The following is a 20,849-nucleotide window of genomic DNA, read 5'->3' as shown; positions in this document are numbered from 1 at the left end:
GTATTGCTGTTTGATGTGTGTGGGTGACAGGCAGTGTTTTTCCCGTCCATTTTTTGGTAAGTGAAATCTAGTCGGGAGTAGCAACAATGTTGTCAATGCCATTGTGGAAAGTTCTTTTTTAACTTGAATCCAAAACGATGAAACACAATGAACACCCAAGTGGTTTAGCACGGAAGCGTCGAAGCTATCATTTCAGTTTCTTTCTTGTCTCTCCATTATCCTGAGTACGTAGTATTCTGTGAAGTTTTTGCAGTCAGACGTTTTTTTCATCCCCAGTGACAAAGCTTGTTAACTTAGTTTCATTTTTACAACTGCCGGTAGTGATTGCCAGCGCCCAATTTTGACCCCCAATGTAACGTCAGAGTAACATACTGTAAATGTCTTTCTATATTATTTTTCAAATGAAATCAACACCCGTATTTCCAAAATATATATGTATTTACATAATATGTAACTACCATTTTTAATTCCTTCAATGCCTTAATTTTTTAAACATATTTTATTTATATCATTGCTTGTGAAACTTTTCTGTGGCCTGGTTGGGCCCCGCCATGGACTGGTAGCAGATTATGGCCTGGTTGTTGGGGATCCCTGCTCTAACCCCAACTCTAAACATCACCCTAACCCTAACTTCGAGTTATAACACTAACCCCTCACCCTAAACTCAAATGAATCAAAATGAAACCAACACTTCATCAGATGTATGAGGGGATCCACTGTAACCACATGTGGGGTGGGTGATCAGAATTCTTGTTTAAATGTTACAAGAACGAACAATCAAACAGAAACTCTGTGTTCAAAATGTGCTGGCAGCCCCACATACCAGACACATGGTGAATACTAAATACAAGAGATCTGGTTACACACAATTAGCACTCGGTTATTGTCTTGCCACTTCAGCCGGCCGCACCAGATAGCATCTCCTAATAGAAGAAGTCAGCTAATCTTCATCAGCCAGACCCAGGCAGGCCAACTCTGCTCTCCCGCATTAAAACCCACTTAAGCATGGGCAAATCTTTCTTTTTACATTAAGGCAACTGATGAACTGTTGAATAAAATTGACGTTTGTGTGTTCCGCACCGTCCGCCGCGGCCTTGCGGGCGCCATTTAGATGCTCATCACAATTTTCACCGGCGCCTGGCCACAGTTTATGGTGTGGCACCAGCTTTAATTGAAGCTGTTCGTCAGCTTTGACTTTTTGTTTTCCAGTTACTTACTCGCTTTTGCAGCTGATATATATCTACTTGATAGACAAAAATATCAGGACACCAGGCCAGAATGCCTTTTCGACACTCATTTTAGATTACGCCTATTACTTTTAAGCTGTGGATTCATTCATTTTCATTTAGGATTGATGGTAATGGTAGTGGTTTAGTTTATCTAGAACATGCTTAACAAAATTAACAGTGAAGTTCATCATATGTTTACCCTTTACACATTTCAACATGCCTGAAAAAAAGTAGGAAGACGCATATTTTATTTAATCCTACCCAATTACCAGGGGTGGACTGGGACAAAATATATGGCCCTGGACTTTTTGGTTCATACTGGCTCCCCCCATTACGAGCCTCCTCTTGCTTATACAAAAAAAAAAAAAAAAGAACATGGCCAGGGTTGGGATCGAACGGGCACCTTCTACCTTGAGAGGGAGCAGCACGTACCCTTACACCGGTAGAGACTGAGAGGAGGGTGGGTGAATTCCAACATTTTATTCTCTAATTGTTGAAAGAGCCTTGGACTGACTTGACGCTGCATGGACGTGTCAGAGAAGCGATGCGCATATGGACCCCTTGCTCAAAATGGGCCCCGATCACCCCATGGATCGTGGGGCCCTGCACACAGCAATTGCTCTGCATGTATAGGGAGGGGTGGGTCTGACTGTGCCAACTCGCCTCCTGTGTTGTGTTATGTCGCAGCGTCATGTTTCCGGATTTAGTTACCGTACTTACCAAGGCAAGGCACAGCAAATAATAATATATTTTTTTAAAAAAGGCCGTCAATCGGCTGTTATTGATCGGCACACCCATAAACCACCCAATGACCAGTCCGCCACTGCCAAATACTGATAATTTGTTCACTTTAAGTGTGTAACATGTACCACATTACCATTTTTTACCAACAGTAAAAGGAACAAATAAAAATGCGTAGTAGTAAAGTTAATACTTTGTATATACAGTAGCTTATTCAGTAAATGCATTTAACGAAATATATTGATATTTATTACATTCTACACACAATACCAAATAGGTTCGCGGATATGCTGGAGCCTATCCCAGCTGACTTTGGCGAGAGGCAGGGTACACCGTGGACTGGTTGCCAGCCAATCGCAGGGCACGTATAGACAAACAACCATTCACACTCACATTCATACCTATGGACAATTAGAGTCGCCTAACATGCATGTTTTTGGAATGTGGGAGGAAACCGGAGTACCCGGAGAAAACCCACGCACGCACGGGGAGAACATGCAAACTCCACACAGAGATGCCCAAGCGACGATTCGAACCCAGGTCTTCCTGATCTCTTGACTGTGTGGCCAACATGCTAATCACTCAGCCACCGTGGGGCCTGCTAAAGTTGTCATTTTACAAGGAAAATGCAATTGCAATGGGAAGCAATAAAGTTGTAAAGCTACAGGAATAAGATCCTCCAAATTCTCATGCGAACACAATTGTCAACGGCAGTAGCCGTTTTTCTAAGAGACCATTCAAGTAATATTAAATATTTCTTCTGTTTAGAACAATCAAATAACATTTGTAGTGAGTTCTGTAGTGTACTGTAGGTTTTTCCCCCCAAAATTTACGATTTTATTCTGGTAATATCGTTTGTTACCACTTCAGTCTGTCCCTAACACTCCTTCGTAGAGGGTAACAGTTTTGGTTTAAGTGTAATGATCGATATTTATATTGTGATTAATAGACTGACCTTCAGAAAATTGATCTTAGCTCTCTTGGGAGCTCACTTTTCCTGAATAGTTTATCTGTCTCGTTTTAGATGGGCTGCGCTGTGCTTTGTCTGGCATGCCGATCTTGCTGCTTGCCTTGTTCCTCCGCACCAGCACTGTCCCCTCTCATTTCCTCGCCTCAAACAAACACAAAAACCACCCCAACCCTCCCAACCATCCACCTCCCCACTGACCCGCTTCCCCCCAACAGGCCCTTCAATAAAGCAATCTAATCCATCTCACAAATGGCCCTGAGATTTCTCTGTGGAACGTCGTCAAAAAAATGTGAAATCTGATAAACAGAGCAGGCGATCGGCGGGTCGACCGGGGTCACGCCGTGTAATTATCTGCCACTCCTTCGGGTCAGCCTCGGCGCAAATTGGTGTTTGAAGGTTGAATTGCTACAATCACGTATATGAACACATCGCCTGCCCCCCCCCCCCCCCCCCCCCACCCCACCCCCGCCGCTATAGTCTCCCATTTATCAACCCATGGTTTCTTTGTGGGTGCACTCAAACGATGCAAGAGAACTCAAAGCCGGTGATTATTCTGATTCCATCACTGTAAGACTCAAATAGTCATTGGTCTGCTGTTAAGGGCAATGCTTAAATGATAGGCCATGGAATAGATGCACCCAGCAATCATAACCTTTGTTCTTTGTCACCATCACCATCAAATTGAAAGCAATGCATGGACAGTGGAACTCGTTTAAGTCGACAAACTCCTCAAGTCCTGGTCCAACGTGTTCTGATTACTAAAAAGTCCCTGCTTAAGTCAACGTCGACATACATGGTTGACTACCTTTGTCGACAAAATTTGAGACCCAAAGGGGTCATTCCTATGAAAAATGGGTCCATTTATGTCGACGTGTATTGTTACCGTCATCATTATCGCAAAGCAGCATGAAGCGACAAAAGCAACACAACTACCGTCTAGTAAGCCAATCCGCCAGTCAGCCAATCTGAGGGATGTCGACTTAAACAGGTTCCACTGTATCGCCATGAAGGATAAATGGAAGAGCCCCGCCAGTTGTTTTCTCCCACTTTTTCGCTCCGTGCATGACTTTGAAACACTGTGAAGCTAAAGGGAGTGACTGCCCCCTGTCTGTGGTCCATCAGTGAAAATATAGAATCCTACATCAGACCTGATTCCTCATGTCTGCACCCAATGCGGCCTTACTCTGTTAAACCCAACATAAATCCACCATTGTGACCTTCCCGGTAGCTCGACCTGTTATTCTCCTGGCCTAAGAGAGGAAGCAGGGAAGCAACCGGCTTCCGAAAAGAGGTGTCGGGAATAAGGAAGGAGATATGAGCCTCCATCCGGCAAGCAGTTAGCCACAGATCAGCCGTGGGGGACAGCTAATCGATGAAGCTGTCGTCCAGCCTCATCATCTAGCCGGCGCTGGCCCAATTTCCCCCTGATGAGCTGGAGGCCACAGTCTTGGGGAGGCTGGAGGAAGGTTAGAGCACAGAGGAGCAGGATAGGTGACAGTGCAGGAGAAGGTCAGTGCTGATAAGCAGGGGGAGGCTCCACATACTTGAGCCTTGGAAGGAGAGAATGACGCCAATTGGGTTCAGCGCAGGAAAGCTCAGCCACGGGTGCCTTGTATGTCATGAGTCAGGCTTGTTAGACAGGGGCCTAATAGGCAATAAGGGACATAGTTGTCACTTTGTGTATGATTGGTGTCGAGAACTGGGAGCCTGTGCAGGAAGACTACTGAGAGACACAATCACGCTTCTTTATCTTGATCTATTGGAGGGGAAAATCACCATGTGTAAATACATGACGCATGAAAATACATGACTTTGTCCACAAAGTTCTGAACAGTAACACATTTACAATTTAGTCTTTCTACACCACAACAGTGGATTTGGAAAAAAAAAGATGAATGTGTGTTTGTAATGTGGATTTACTGCTTGGATTCAAGTAGGGGCGGACAATACTGCTATGGTCTCAATTAGACACCAAGTAAACACAAGGCCAGTTCGGTATCTACTGGTCCTAATACATTTTACTTGAAATTTTTCACGCTTATTGCATTATATTGTGATTTTGCCTTTAAATTGTTGTTCACCATTTTAATCAGTTTAAAAAAAGACAAATAAATATCAAGATTGTGATTAATCATGACTAATCACAGAGTAGACATGTGATTAACATGATTACATTTTTTAATCGATTGACAGCACTATTAGAAACAGAAATATTTGTGAATATATGAGAACTAACCAATATTTTCACTCTTGTATCGATCCGATACTGTTACTTCCCTTGGAAATCAAAGGGATCGATATTTGTATTTTCACAAAAAATGCGACATTACAACTATTCTTTGCAGGTTCTCACCATCCTGAGGAGCTAGAAAATCTAACGTTACAGTAGATGTGACATCATTTTTCACTGTTCACTTTCACTTTCACTTTGGGAATGTAAATACAGAGGGTTTACAACAAGATGCGAACTAGAACAGTACGGCCTGGTTAGACTTTGCCAGAAATAGACGCCCATGTTCTAGAATCTGAATATTTAGACCAAGGTCATCTTGGCTGGAAAGGAACCAGGATCCAAAGCATACCACATCACATGTGCTGAGGGAGTGTGATGGCACGGGCATATTTGGCTGACAGGAGTAGCAAGGTGAATTCCGAGACATACGTCTAAGACTGCACTGTCTGGTTAGTGACAGAGCTGATAGGTTTTAGTTGGCGCTTGGTTTTGGAAGGCAAGGCTTCGTGTCTGCTGACAACAGAGAAATGCGCATGCATTTAAACATCACCTTCCTATAAACTGAACGTTTGTGAACTTGTGCGAATGGGAACAGTAACTGCATGCAGCGCGTCTTAGACTATTTTCCTTTCTTTGACAATCTCACTGTTGCCTCATTTGAGTGGAAAGCGACTACTCTAGTTAACACGCGCCTCCGGGGCATATCGCTGGCATCTCAGTGCATCGTGTGGAAGCCATGTTTTTTTTTCTCTTCCTCCCTTACAACAAGAGGTCTCCAAAGACTCATTAGTCACACTCACCTCTCGGTAAAAGAAAGGGAAGAAAGCGAAGGAAGAGATGAAGAAAGCGTCAGAGGACGATGACTGCATGCACAGTAATCATCTATATGACCATGCACCATAATATGAATACAACTAGGCATATAATTGTATTAATGATGTGATGCGGCTCCTTTATAGAAGCTCATTAGTAAAGGCTGATGACAGGGTGAACAAATGGAGCTAAAAATCTAAGAAAAAAAACGAATGTTTTGTCTGCTTGGTGATTTTTGTGAATAAATGTTTAACAAAATGTGTGTAAAGTTTGTAACCTTTCCGCCTAACGCAAACATAACCCAGAGGCGTTCACACTATTTCCAGCCAAGGGCACATACAGAAAAATTGAAGGATGCGGGGGTGACTTTCATACTTTTGTACGTTAATGAGCGAATATATGCTACGCTATCTGAACATCTTAGTTACAAAGCAAATTAGTGTAATAACTAATTATGAACTAATGTTATTTTTAAAGTATGCCAACGCAGACACATGTACAAGCCAACACAAGTTAGGGACCGAAAAGGCCCACGGGCCGCTCTTTCGACACCCATGCCCTAAGCCCTAACCGAAATCCCTACCTCTAATCCTAAACCTAACCCTTGTTCAAATACTTCTAAAAGGTCCATGCCACCTCTGCTCACCATCACGGTTTAACTTCAAATATGTGGCTTGTACCCGCAGGTACTCGCTTGTGGCGTATGAGGTGAGTTAAACATAAAATTTTTCGTTAATACATTTGTATTTGTACAATTACATATACATCTATATGTCTTTAATATAATTTAATTAAAATATATACTGTTTCTGGATAAACGCTCTAATAAAAGCATATATAGAAAATGATCCGTTAATAAACAAGGCGGTGATGGGCACCAGTGTAATATCCTCAACAGATGTCACGTATGCTGTTGACATTTGGCTGAGCAGAAACAATTTGTCTGTGTGAAATAGGGGAAGACAGAAAGGAAATAAGGGAGAAGAGGCGGGAAAAAAAAGTGAAAATCTTATGACAGGAGAGAAGGGGTACAAAAAAGGGGCTTGATGTGAGCTCATTGCAGGACTGGACAGTGTAAAAGTACGATCAGAAAATAACAGCATTTAGAATATGTAGAAGTTGACATTCAATGACGAAATGCATTTGCTGTGTCACCGATTTTAGTGGTCTAAACAGTGGTTCTCAACTTTTAACACCAAAGTACCAACTCCACCAGGTAATCGTCTTGTGACATATGAGGAGAGCGAAAGCCTCCAGGTAAAGTTATCACATTTCAAGACTTTGGGGTTCATCCACGTACATTTGTTGACTTACAGTAAATTCCTTCTATCAACAAAATAATACAATTATTCCTTTTTATTATATAGAATTGTTTCAGCAAAACAAAAGTAGACTAAACAAAAGCGAAAAACTACTATTGGCTCACATTCAAATCCTTTGGCTTTTTGCCCCCAAAGCTACAAACACTGAAAAATATAGATCTCATCACGCTACTATCAATCAAATACTACTACTACTACTTTGGTATCGTTATTATCGATATTCGGATTGACCCACCCATCTCTAACTTTACGTCCCAAAACACACTCTTTTCACCTTTTCTGGTCAATCTGTTAATTGGTCCCGGACGGATGGAGGAAATCGTGCGCACAATCTGCCCTCCAGCCCTGAAATAAATGCTGTGTACGAAACAAGCTTGTCATCCAGTTTCAAGCTATGCCTTCTGTATTCATAGTAAAATCCAACAGAGGCGACCCCTGCTTCTGGTAAACACTAGCACCAATGTTTGCAGACCTTGTCCGACCTGAAGTGACGTACAGTAAGTGGCCCTCAAGACAATACAGTGAGAGATAGAATTCCCTCTCATTCAACATAATCTCCACTCTGAGCTGCACTTAAAGGTCAAAAATAACAGCAGCCTCTGGCCGGGAACACGGAACTCACGGGAACGTTCCTGGCTTTTTTTGTGGCGGGTTGAAATAGTCACATCCACAAGCCAACGTATTACTGGGTGAAAATTATGTAACCATTAAAGGTACACCTTGTTGGCGCTGTGAACAGACACACAGTCAAAGCCACGTGACACAACAAAACAACAGAAGACAAAAGAACGCATGTGCACAAGGTCCGTCATCTGCCGCTCACGAGTCAGTGAGGAAACGGTAGCTCTTTCTTTGGTAGGAGCCAATCACAAGCTATCAGTGCACGCACAACAAACAGTATAACAATATTGCCTCACGGTGTCATCTTACAAACACTAAACTCATCACACAGCAACTTAACACTCAAAAGGTATACCTAATAAATATGCTAAACGTACCAATACAAGTTTAAAATGAAAAAAAACCCCAACATTTTAACGTTTTCCCATAATGCATTACAGCTGAACAACGCATTCATTGAGGCGCTGCAATGACGTCAGTCTCCCTTCTGGACTCTGTGCTCCTCTGGGTCCCTCTGGTGGACAGAGGCAACTTCGCAGCGCCATCCACCATTTTCTCTGCTGCTTGTCCTCCAATATTTCATTGTATCTGCTCAAAAGAGATGCATTTTAGGAAAACTTTAAAATGTTTTTCTGTCATTTATGTTTTCTTTCACTGGTATTAGCACATGTTTGTATATTCATTAGGTATACCTTTTGAGTGTTAAGTTGCTGTGTGATGAGTTTAGTGTTTGTGAGATGACACCATAAGTTAGACTGTGACCTCCTGCACTTTGCATTGACCATTTATGACAAATTGAAGGCGAGGAGACGGCGTGATGTGGGGTGGAGTTGCGTACACGGTTTTCTGGCGTGCGCAGTTGTGCCAACACAGTTTTCTGGCGTACGCAGAGTTTTAGTTAGATTTCAGCGCACAGTTTTATAAGTCGGGCCCCAGAACTGTGCTCACGGAACAAAGTAGGAGAAAAGTAATTGTTGACGCATTACACTGTTGATGGGGATGTCATACAGCTTCCAAACTATCCCTTAAATTCGACGTCGACATATTGTACATGATCGACTGCTTTTGTCGACAGACAATTTGAGACCCAAATAGATGATTTCTTTGAAAACTCGTTCCATTTATGTCAACATAAACTGTAGTATTAACTTCATTGTTAACCCTAATCTGCCTGAAACAAAGCGGCTCAGACCCCTTGAAAGAAGGGGCACATGGGTGGGAGGGCAACAGGAAAGGAACTGGCACTGACCTTTCTTCCTTCAATGTTCTTTCATCCCCCTTGTCTGCCACTACAAAATGCACCCATTACATTTTTTTTTTAGATTAGACACCAGAATAATGACAGTTGGTATTGTAGAATCCAGATTAATATGGCCATGCTTACATTTTCAACCTTACTTTGCACTTAACAGAAGTCACAGTGTAGATGTTTTACTGTAATGCTGTGTAAGTACACGATAGTTATGTTGCTGTTTCACGCTCCTTAGCGATAACGATGACGTTAACAATACTACAACACATGTTGACATAAACTGGCCCATTTTTCATAGAAATTACTCTCAAAATTTATGTCGACAAAAGCGGTCGACCGTATATGTTGACGCTGGCTCAAGAAGGCTCTATTTAGTAATAAGAAGAACACGGTCAACAAAAGAGGGACCGACTTAAGCAGGTTCAAGTGTATTTACTATATTGATTAATGCAAGAATATCGCATGCATGTAAACGTACTTATTGGTGCTAGTCTGACTCTCTTCTTGTCTTGCACAGGTTTTGTGTGGGAGACAAGTTTTTCCTGAAGAACAACATGATCCTGTGCCAGACGGACTATGAAGAGGGGCTAATGAAGGAGGGCTACGCTCCCCAGGTTCGCTGACCCTCGTCAGGGTGGAAAGGAGAAAGGAGACAGGAGCCGGGGAAGACTGATGGAGAGCTTGCAATCACACAACAAAAAGCACTATCCAGCTCCTGTCCCCCACGTGTACATAATGAAGCCTTCCTTGGGTGGGGAGGTACTTGACTGTACAGAATAGCCATAGAGACTGCAGGATCGCAGGCCCCGGAATCTGGCTACACATATGGGAGAAAATAACGTTTTGTTTGTTGGTGACTGACGAATGCTGCCGCTTTCCTCTTGGCAAACAAAACACTGGCCTCAGAACAACCAAAAGCAAGCTGCCGGACAGATATTTATACGGCCATATGACAAGGACTGCACAGTCCAGCTACTTGAATCTAGAACACACAGAGGTATCAGTGGAACTGTTTGGGAAAGACACCTTTTTAACTGATGTCGGTGTATTCAAATGTAAATGTGGCTCATCAAATAATGATTAATTTAATTCCTGTGCGTGTGTGTGTGCGCGTTTTGAGTGGTTTCTTTTTCTCATGCAGTCTCAGTTTGATCTTCAGAATCTGTCTCAACATGGTTTTTCTATGCTGATTTCTAACATACTCGTTTTTACAGACTGATGCAGTGGAACCCGTTTAGGTCGAGCCTTTTTGTGTTGACCGTCCGTCTAAGTCGACCAACTCATCAAGCCCCGTTCCACCATGTTGTTCTTATTTCTAAAAAGTGCCCGCTTAAGTCCACACACATGTTGGACCGCTTCTGTTGACATCAAATTTCAGACCCGAAAAGGTGGTTTCATGTAAAATCAGTCAGTTTGTGTCGGCATGCGTTGTAGTATTGTTAACTTCACCGTCATCGCTTGCGTTTTCTTGCAAAAGCAGATTATTGGTTATGTCGACAACCTGTTATGTCGACGTGCGTCAGCCAATAAGCGATTTCCACCACATAGAATACGGTGCAAAAGTCTTACGTCACCACTTTGTTGTTTTAATTAACTTTTCAAAGCGGTAACGTTGACAAAACATAGATGGCACAATTATGCAAAGAATCGAAGTCCGCTTTCCACAAAACTTGGTGAAGGCAGTGGAACAACATTATTATGTTATTATAATAATAACATTGTTTAATTAGAACACACATATGGTGGTCTACATTTTTCAGTTTTACATCATTGTACTGTATTTGGTCATTATAGCATTGCTAATACAACAAATCTAACGGGGCCGTATGACTTTTTCAATGTACTGCGCATTTAGTGAGCCTTAAAAAAAGTTCATGGTCAAGACCAGGGTGTTGAAAGTATGGGGCCTCCCCTCGGAACATACAGTAGAAAGGTTAGGCTTACAGTATGTTGGGAAGACATAACTTAACATTTAAAATAGCCCTGCTAGTAAATAAATAGGAAAATTAAATGCAAGAACCATCCATTCAGACTCTCCTCTCTCACCCTAGGACAGGGGTCGGCAACCTTTACCATCAAAAGAGCCATTTTGTCTCCTCTTCCAGTGAAAAAAAAAAGTCTGGAGCTGCAAAAATGACACAGCTTATAAACTTTTCAAAGTTTAGAATCTTTTTTTAAATTTTACCTGTTCCAACAACAAAATTTAACCAGCAGAAGTGCAACGTGCATTTGCTGGCCTGCTAACTATATAAGCCTTTTTTCAGTGGTTCCTGTCATTGTGTAAAATTCAAAAAATCAAAACGTAGCCAACTTTAACATAAAAAAGCCCATCAGAGTTCACATTTCTGCATACCTGTGTTTCCTGCTCGATACCGTTTACACCTGCGCTAAATGAATGTCATCACCCGCCTGCGACGTTTGTTGCTTTTCTATTGGTCCTGTCCTTGAGAGACAGACAAAGCACAGTAACAACATCAACAAAATAATTCACTTTTATTACATAGGATTGTTTGAGCAAAAACAACTTTTTTGCCCCCAAAGCACCTCCTCTGTCCAACAACTTATTCCCTGAGTCTGAAAACGATAGAACAATATATAACGCTATCAACAATGTACTGTAACAATATGAGCGACACAGCAAAAAACACATATGATAAAATATCAATCTGATCACACTAGTATCGATCAGATCGATCCGCCCACCCCAGTAGGAAATAACCAATCAATTTTGCCTTTACTATAGCTGAAGTTGGCTTTGCAATTGTTCAAAAATATAAATACAGTATACTATTTTAGTTTTTTTCAAGCTACTAGTCTATGACTTCCATCCACTCTCTACTGTATCTTACACTTTGAAAACCACCGGATGAAGTGATTTCATTCCTTTAACTACATGATCATGTACTTTATGTAGTATCGGACTTCTTGGATTTGGGATGCAGCACATATTTTTTGAATGAGGAGTGTATTTATGAACTCTTCCCATTGGTCAAAGTAGACAGGGGGTCTGCTCATGGAGGCTTGTTGTTGTAGCACATGTACAGGTGTATAAAATTATGTTGGGGGGGGGGTTTGTACATTATTTATTTGTCAAGCGTGTGCAAAATTTTGCATTCTTTGAATACTTGAATGCAATTAATGATTGATGCGATATCATTGCTCACAGATAACGCCTCGTCATCTTGATCATGCCTCTTCTTCCTCTGCAAACCGTCCAGCTCTGACTGTCATTAATTCTCCGCTCCCAAACATCATTTGTAAAAAGTGGGTGTACATAAAAGAATATTTCCTTTTGCTTGCTACTACTGTACAATTCTTTCTTTTTACGTGTCATCCAGCATGAGATGTTTATTTTTAGGACAACGCTTGTAAATACTGTAATTGTAATAATTTTAAGCACAAATGTAATACAGTTTTATTGTGTTACAGAGAGTTTGGTGTCTTTTTTTCCAACCATTAATTGGGGAAATTAATCTAACTCTTCTACTCCAGGACCACTGCGCACAAAAGGGTGAAAACAATCCCTCCGACTATGTTGCTTGTGCTTTTATTTTCCGACTTTTGGCTGATTTGAAGTCCTTACATTTTATTTCTATTATGAAATGTCAAACCGGCGCATGAGTTCACTTCCCTTCGAAGCTCGGGTGCGACTCACATTTTTGCTGCAGATTCTTAAAAACACCCAAAGCGCTGTCATTCAAGATCTTTGTCTAGCTTTTTTTGGTAAAAGGTCCTTAAAACCAGCAGAGCTCTCTTGTGTGTATAGAGTGTATAGAGCAGTGGTTCTCAACTGGTTTGGCTGCGGGACCCATCATCACCCCGTAATGGCAAGGGGTGACCCAAATTGCAGAAATTTTTCAACTCAAATATCTTATATTTCATGAAAAGACATTAAAGTGAAGTTTTGTTAAATGATTTTAGCAAAAAATGTAAAGCCTTTCACTACATGCTACTATATCTGTGGAGTGCAGTTGCTCTGATCCAACGCTGCGATCAACAAAAAGTGAAATTAAAAAAGATTTAAATACACAAATGTAACTTTTTTTTACTGCTTTTCTTTTTTTATGTCTTTCCCCTCCCGCTCAAGCTTGACACAGTCGCCTAGAAACATGGCACGCACCTCAGGACGGCGTAGCAAACAAATAGTACACACAATGCAGTGTTCATTCATGAATTCACAGACAGTCATTTTTTTATTATTTTCATTATTTAATTATTTTTATATGATCCATTTTTTTTTTTGGCCCAGGCAAACACCTGCTGTCAACTGAAAATGCGGCAGGTCGCGACCTACCAGTTGAGAATCACTGATATTGAGAATCTTTGAGTAAGGTTTGGCAGAAGTAGGATTGTTTTTTTTATAAATGGAATATTTTTGCAGTTACAGCATAAAAAACACTTTTTACGACCTTCTAAATATGGTTCTTAACATTATTAGAGCCCTCTAAACATGAAATAACACCCTTATAGTCCCCTTTCCATTCGTACTACCCAATATAGTAGACATAATAAGAGTAAATAAGCCATTTAAGACATAAATAAGCCTGTGTGTGTTGCTATGAATGTGTTCCCTGGGGGACCTGAATGGCGGACGGACAGGAAGTGACATTGAAAGTTCAGAGTTGAGTTACAGCTTGCAGTGAGTTACGACCGCAACCCGTGTTGTTATATTTTTTAATTAGGGATTATTGTGGCTGTTGTGAGAGAATTCAAACCTGCAATAAAAGCCCAGTTGCTTGTGTGTCTCACCGAGCATTACTGTACAGTAACGTTACCGACTAGTAACCAGCTGAACATCTTTGAATGCGCCTTTTGAATGCCTTATATTTATATTTTAGTTCATTTAGCCACTTTGATGCTTGAAAATATGTAACATTGGCTTAAATATGCATTTTTTACTAATAATAGGCCATATTCAACCACAAAACAAGCATTATTTATTAATTAATATAAATTATGAAAAACCATGATAGAGTGAAGCGGCGAAATTCGAACCAAAAAGTGGCGAGGGACAAACTGTTATAGCTTTGGGACACCACTACACTGTCAAACTGTGCGCCCTCAGAATAAGCACACAGTGTGTATAGTGTACATATTGAAGTGTACTGATTGAAGTATTCCATCTGAGACACAACCTCAGTGCGCAAATTGAAACACAGCCCGAGTGTGAGTACACCCTGAGAAGGCCTTGTGTTTGCTGAAGCTGCTAAGGTTAAGCATCCACCTCAAGGGCACAGCATTAGATGCAAACCAGCCATGAGAAAAAGCCGATTCCCTGACTATTACCCTAACCAATGGAGCATGTTGCAGGCTTATGATATATGAGTGATCTGCAGTGCAATAATTCCCTCAGTTTGTTGTCTCTGCCGCTTTGGGGAGATAAAAATCTCATTTCAGCATTCTTCAGATGGGAGGAAGCTAAAACATCTCAAAGTTGCTTGGTTGTGGGGTCCCCGTTTAAATGAGTACGTCACCTATTTTGGAAATCTGTCTCTTTTTTTTTTTGCTTTGTGTTTTAGAGCTGCAAAAAAAAAAAAAAAAAAAGTATTTTGGTATGTGTCAAGTGTGGAACATGAGGGAAAGAAACGCTTCATTTCTACTTTGCCATGAGCAGCCTTCAAGGCGGAGTTGAGCGATCTCCTCGCGAGGGTTATTTCTTCTAATTACCTGGATTTCAATTTGGAATCATGTGGAATGTTGAGGTAAAACATTTGGATTAAAGTTATTGCTCCAATTAGCGAGGTGCTATTGTGTAGTTTGGTGAAAGCGATGCTTCCATCACATTACAGAGGATAATATCGAGCCCAATTAAGCTAATTGAATTTCCTTATCCGGAGACATGGGGAAAAAGAGAGAACGTCTTTGATTAGGCTCAAGCTGTTGAAAGTCCTTTAGTAGATGAAAAAACTCGAGTAGACGGGAGATTACAGCCAAGTGAAATTAAAAGAAAGTGTGGCAACCACGGGGGAGGATTCGCGCTAATGGCGGACATGTGTCATGTTATTTTGCTTCAGCTGTTCTGGAGTCAGATGTGAACCCCCCCCTCGAATTCTACTGCTGATAACGTGGCATCATTAGAGCTATGTTGTCTTTTGCGACAGCAATGATGCATTGCAATGTGACGGCCACGCGCACCATTACAAGGCATGCACACACACTATTTGTCATGTATGTTGCCCAGGAGATAAATAAAATACTCTTGTCGCGTCGTTATATCACACAAACTGTTTTGCATCCTTTCTGATTTGCATGCAGGCGAGCTGGCGCATGCCTCCAATGCACCCGCGAAACACAGCCGTTTAAAAAACACAACAAAATAGCATACATTTGTTACATTCGTCGACCACTTCAGAGTGTCAGCTGGGATAGGCTGCAGCTTACCCATGACCCTAATGTAGGGTGACCATATTTTCATTACCGAAAACCAGGACACTACTAAAATGACATACAAAGTTTAATCAAAGATGCCTTATCATTGAATACATTTACAGTAAAGTACGCCTCCTCTGTATTGTCATGTCAAAGACAATGTTATGTGATTTTTGAGTTGGTTTAAAATGTGTAAAGATGTTCAGAGTTGGTAAATAAATAAGTAAAAAAATGTATGGTGAAGAACTGCAAAAGGCTATGGTTAAAAAGTGAGACACCTTCTGCAAAAAGTATCGTTACAGTGAAAGCAAGAGTGAGTGCTCTTCTTGTCATTCGACAATTTTTGACGTTTTTCCTCTCTCTGTGAGGCACACGGTGTTGCCAACTTAGCGACTAGGGACAAATCTAGCAAGCTTTTCTGGCGTTGTTGGAGAGTCTTCTGGTATTTGGGGACTTAAAAGTGAACGTGCGTACAGTACAGGACAAACGTTTGGGCACACACAATACAACCCCACGGTCCCATCCCCACCAAAGCCTGTTTTACGCTTTCCGCATCCATGAGGTCCGTGCGTACCTCATTTTCGCACCCACGCTCCCTCGAGCATCCCTTTTCATGCAGAAAATGTCTGCTCCACGCACCTCCACATTTTTCTAACTATGCGGACTTTAAACCATCAGACCATCATGGTCTTTATGGTCGTCACAAACATTTGCTGATGTAGTCCTGTGTGCTGTTTTGTTATTGTTGTCGAAATTGTTGTTGTTGCTGTTGTTCTTGTCTCTCTCTGTATTGTCCCCATCTTGTCCCTGCACTCCCCCTTCTGTTTTCTTCCCTCTTCTTCTCTATCCCCTCCTGCTCCGGTCCGGACGCTCCAAATTTGCATAACAACAAAACTTGAAATAAAGTCAAATTCTGTATAACAAGGGAAGAGTATCTTAAAGTATCTTAAAATAATAACTACACAGATGGAGACAAAACGGCAGACAAGCAGGAGATCCTCACAGCTGAAGTATTTGGTGTGCATTAAAAAGAGTAATAATAAGGCAAGAAATTCCACTAAGTCACCCTGCCAAGGCACACCTGTGAAGTGAAAACCATTTCAGGTGAATACCTCAGAGAGAGACAACACCGAGGGTTTGCAGCACTATCAGAAAAAATTATAAAACATAAAATGTCTAAAATATTACTTATTTCACACTTTTTTGTTAAGTACATAATTCCACATGTGTTCATTCATAGTTTTGAGAATCTACAATGTAAATAGTCGATGAAAATAAAGAAAAGGTATTGAATGAGAAGGCGTGTCCAAACTTTAGGCCTGTATTGTATTGTTCTGCAGGTTCTGTTCTCTGGTGCTTCTGAGAGGTCCTGGTTTTAGGTCATCAAAACAAAAGTCTCTTCTGTATTAGAAAAACAGTATAATAGCGCTCAAGCCCTACTGGAACAAATATGAACTAATGTTATCTATATTACAAAACAATGAACAATAAAAACCAAGACATCTTCACCACTTTCTCCAATAAAAAACCCAAAACCCAGGACGGCCAGGATAGGACGTGAAACCAGAGCATGTCCTGGGAAAACAGGACGTTTGATCCTAATGAGGACAAGCGCTGTAGAAAATGGATGGATAGATGTTACATTTATGGTACCACTATGGTGAGATCCAAAGAGCTCTCCGACTCACACGTGTCTGGGAAAGATCTCCAAAAAATGTAAAATCAGCCCTTCTGCTGCACAGGAAATAATTTACCGTACAAGTGGAGAGCAAGTAAAACAACTAGCCTGGGTCAGACCGGCCTAGCAAGTTCAGTGCAAGAGCAAACTCTCAAAAATTCTCCAAAAATCCTAAAATATCATGACGGGACCTGCAAGAAGCACTTGCCACAGTTGATGTCAAAGTGCGCATGCATCTACCATCAGAAGAGAGTACAAAAGTTGTATTTCCCGTCAAACTGTCCAAAAAAACCTTGAAGGCAAAACTGGAGTTGGCCACAGAACATCTAGACAAAGACCGGAACCTCTGGAACCACTCAAAATGTGAGTTATTTGGACAGTAATAGAGGAGAAATATGTTGTGTAAACTGAAGACTTGCATACCCACTGTGAAGCATGGGGGGGTGGACATGTCATGGTTTGGGGCTGCTTTGCCGAAGCAGGGCCTGACCAGGTCACCATCATGGAATCCAGTATAAATTCTTCATGGAGATGGATCTTGTAACCCAACAGTGACCCAAAGCATTCCAATAAATGGAACAAGGATTGGCTCCAAAGTAAGAAATTGACAATTCTGGAGTGGTCAAGTCCAAGACCGAATTTTTATCAGACTGGTACCGGTCTAAAGTATTTGCATTTGTGGGTGGTCTGAGACTGTATGACTCCTTGAGTCCATGGTTTTCCATTCTCATCCATTGTGTGCTCCCTTGGGTCTTCAAAAACATGCTCCCCTCGCCCATTGGAAGAGAGGGTAAAAAAAAAAGACACAGAACCTTGACAAAACTAAAGACAACTCAGCCATGTCGCTCGCAGCCACAGTGCTTGAGCACACAGAAAAACAAGAGCTCTCCCACATCCGAATCTACAGTCATTAAGAATGTTTAGAAAAAAGTATTAGCTGCCAGGCTGTGTATCGTTAGCATCTTCATCCCTCTGTTAATGCTGACCCTGGAGTTAGCAACTGCGCTCCTTTGCCAAACGCCTCCAGGGGCAAAAATAATGATCTGTACAGACATGCCAATGCTATCTGGACCAGATAACACTGCTTTAATGACTCCTTATCATTTGGCCCTTTCAAGGAGATGGGCGCCCCAGCAAATAAATTCCTGTTGTTGAGTCATTAGCTCCTTATTGTGCTGATACGGGATTTTGTATTTTTGGGTCTAATTTGAGTGCAATAGGTCAGTTTACAATAAGAGTACGCAACTCTCATGTCATTTTAATGATGACATTTATTGTACATTTTCTTGACAATGCGTATGTTATAGTTGACAAGCTATTAATCTGCGTAGGAAAGGCAAAATAGCTACCATACTAAAGTGAACCAGACCATACAACTTGGTGGTACTAAAGGGCTATAGGGATTACAACCAATTTTACCCAGTACCGTAGAGATTTAAATAGTTGTGCCTTTTTACAAGTGGGCCCTCTTGTGCTCATTCAGTCTTTAACCGTTTTGGGCCACCATTCTCCAAGAGTATGTTCAGTTCAGTCAGAGTCGCCATTGATTGTTCTGTTCTGTCCATTTAAATACAACAATGATGTCAGACTCGAAGGAAGAAAATTACAGTCTGGACCTTAGAGACCTCATACAGTAGAACTTGTTTATGTCGATGCCCCCCGACTTGCGACCTGGCGTCGATATACAGTATGTGGTTCAAGAACTGACACTAACCAATGCTTGTACATTTAGCTGTGACTTTGGCCAGAGATTAGGAGAATGATAATAAAGGATTTTTCGGTCTCAGGTACTACGCTTTCAGGCCAAAACGGTAAAGTATTTTATCGTTTCAGCCTTTCATCCACACTGAAACGGCGTTCTGGGTGACCTGAAACGGTATTTTTTAAAAACGGCTTCCAGAGTGGGAAAATCTGAAAATGCCGGCTTGTCGTTTCCGTGTATATAAGCAACCGACTTCTTTCCGAAAACGATGACATCACCGACCCGTCGCCGTCACGTGACCAGAAATGAGCGTTGACAACAATCCAACATAATATCTGAATATTTCGACTAGCGTGGCTCACCTCAAACTCCAAAATGGCTCGCAGAAGTAATTCCATTTTGTCCTAAGTCTAGACGAGCCTTGGAAAGCGGAAGACCACGGACTTACACGCATGCATTCTTTCTTCTTCTATAGTTTGGTGTGTCACATGGTTTTGCCTGTGTGTCCGTTTACAGTGCCACACGTGGTTGTGCGTTGTGTATTCACCCAGTGAGTCGTTCCCGTCCCGCACATTGTGGACGCAAATTTTTTTCAACTCACTAAAAAAAAAGAAAAAAAGCAATCCTAGGAACGTTTCTGTGTGGACATGGCCTCAAACTTTCTGTCGACCAAACCATGTATATTGGCGTCGACTTAAGTGGGCTTGATGGACGATGGACTTTTTACTTACTTTTATAAATGTTTATTGATTGCTATTGTAGTGGATCGCCCGCAAATTCGCGATTCAGTAAATATTTTATTAAAAAAAATATTTTATGTATTTTTTTAGGCTGGATTTTCCGCGGAAAACATATCTCACCATAAGTCGGTAACAATTTAAATAAATGCGTGATAATACAGGTAAAATGGACATCATACATGTGCCACTGTTAAAAAAAGCAGATCATTTTTACATGTGTTTATGCCTCAATGATAATGTTTTTTCGTCAAGAGCAGAGATTTTGCCCTGTGTTCGGCGGCACTTGGACACACCATAGTTGTGTGCTGAGACGCAAAAATTTGTGTGGCTACAGAAGCCCTAGCTAGCGCCGGCCTGATGACCAGGTTGACTTCGATTTCATCTGTTTGAGTACCTAATACCGGGGGTGTCCAAACTTTTTCCACTGACGACCGCATACTGAAAACTTCAAGGATATGAGGGGCCACATATATACAGATATATATATCTATATATATATATATATATATTTTTTTTTTTTATGACTGGCTCAATCAAGGGAATCAATATTACAATGATCACTTGACTATTATCAATATTTATTTAAATAAATTGTAATTACTTTTTGTTTACAAAAACTAAAATTGCTTTATGTGACTTTTACAATTCATATCACATATCCATATTCTTACAGACACTGTTTTCTACTGTAAGATAATCCAGTGGCGGATGACTTCTCTTAAAAATAATTAGTGCATAATCAGTATCATAATCACAGAGAGACGTCAGTGCAAATTTGCACTCTTACAAATGCAAAGGTGGCCATATTTGTGCCTATTCCGTGGTTTAAACCTTTAATAATCATGCAATAACATTGGGGATTAGTGAAGGTTAGGGCAATTAAAACATTTAATAAGAAGTCACAACCTTACCCGGCAGAGTATCGACAATCTGGATGGAAAGAATGTGTGTGTGAGACACGCAATTAGCACCTCATTGATTGCATTAATGTCCCATCACAAATCTGACCCAGTCAACTGATCTTCTGCCATGCATCCATCAGGATTCATTGCAGCATTTGGGTCTGTGAGCTCCCTCTTTTGCAGTGGCAGGGATAACACCTACCAGATGCCCATTTCAGCCTCTGTCCAGGAGGTCAACCATGCAAGGAAAATTGCCGCAATCCCCCACAAAAAACAC

The 20,849-nt window shown here is 41.2% G+C and overlaps 1 protein-coding gene across 2 annotated transcripts in view; it reads left to right on the top strand.

The window, feature by feature from the left end:
- The window catches only part of lmo3 (LIM domain only 3), a 59,614-nt gene extending 47,007 nt beyond the window's left edge, over positions 1-12,607 (top strand). For both annotated transcript variants that reach the window (XM_054800476.1, XM_054800475.1), the window contains one exon: positions 9,699-12,607. In XM_054800476.1, the coding sequence (XP_054656451.1) occupies positions 9,699-9,804 (106 nt within the window). In that variant the 3' untranslated portion in view covers positions 9,805-12,607. The remainder of the gene's footprint in view (positions 1-9,698) is intronic.
- The last annotated feature ends 8,242 nt before the right edge of the window (positions 12,608-20,849 follow it).

This window comes from Dunckerocampus dactyliophorus, chromosome 15, assembly GCF_027744805.1.
Source record: "Dunckerocampus dactyliophorus isolate RoL2022-P2 chromosome 15, RoL_Ddac_1.1, whole genome shotgun sequence".
NCBI lineage: Eukaryota > Metazoa > Chordata > Actinopteri > Syngnathiformes > Syngnathidae > Dunckerocampus > Dunckerocampus dactyliophorus.
The sequence above is the reverse complement of the archived record's forward strand: the minus strand, read 5'-3'. Positions and strand labels throughout refer to the sequence as shown.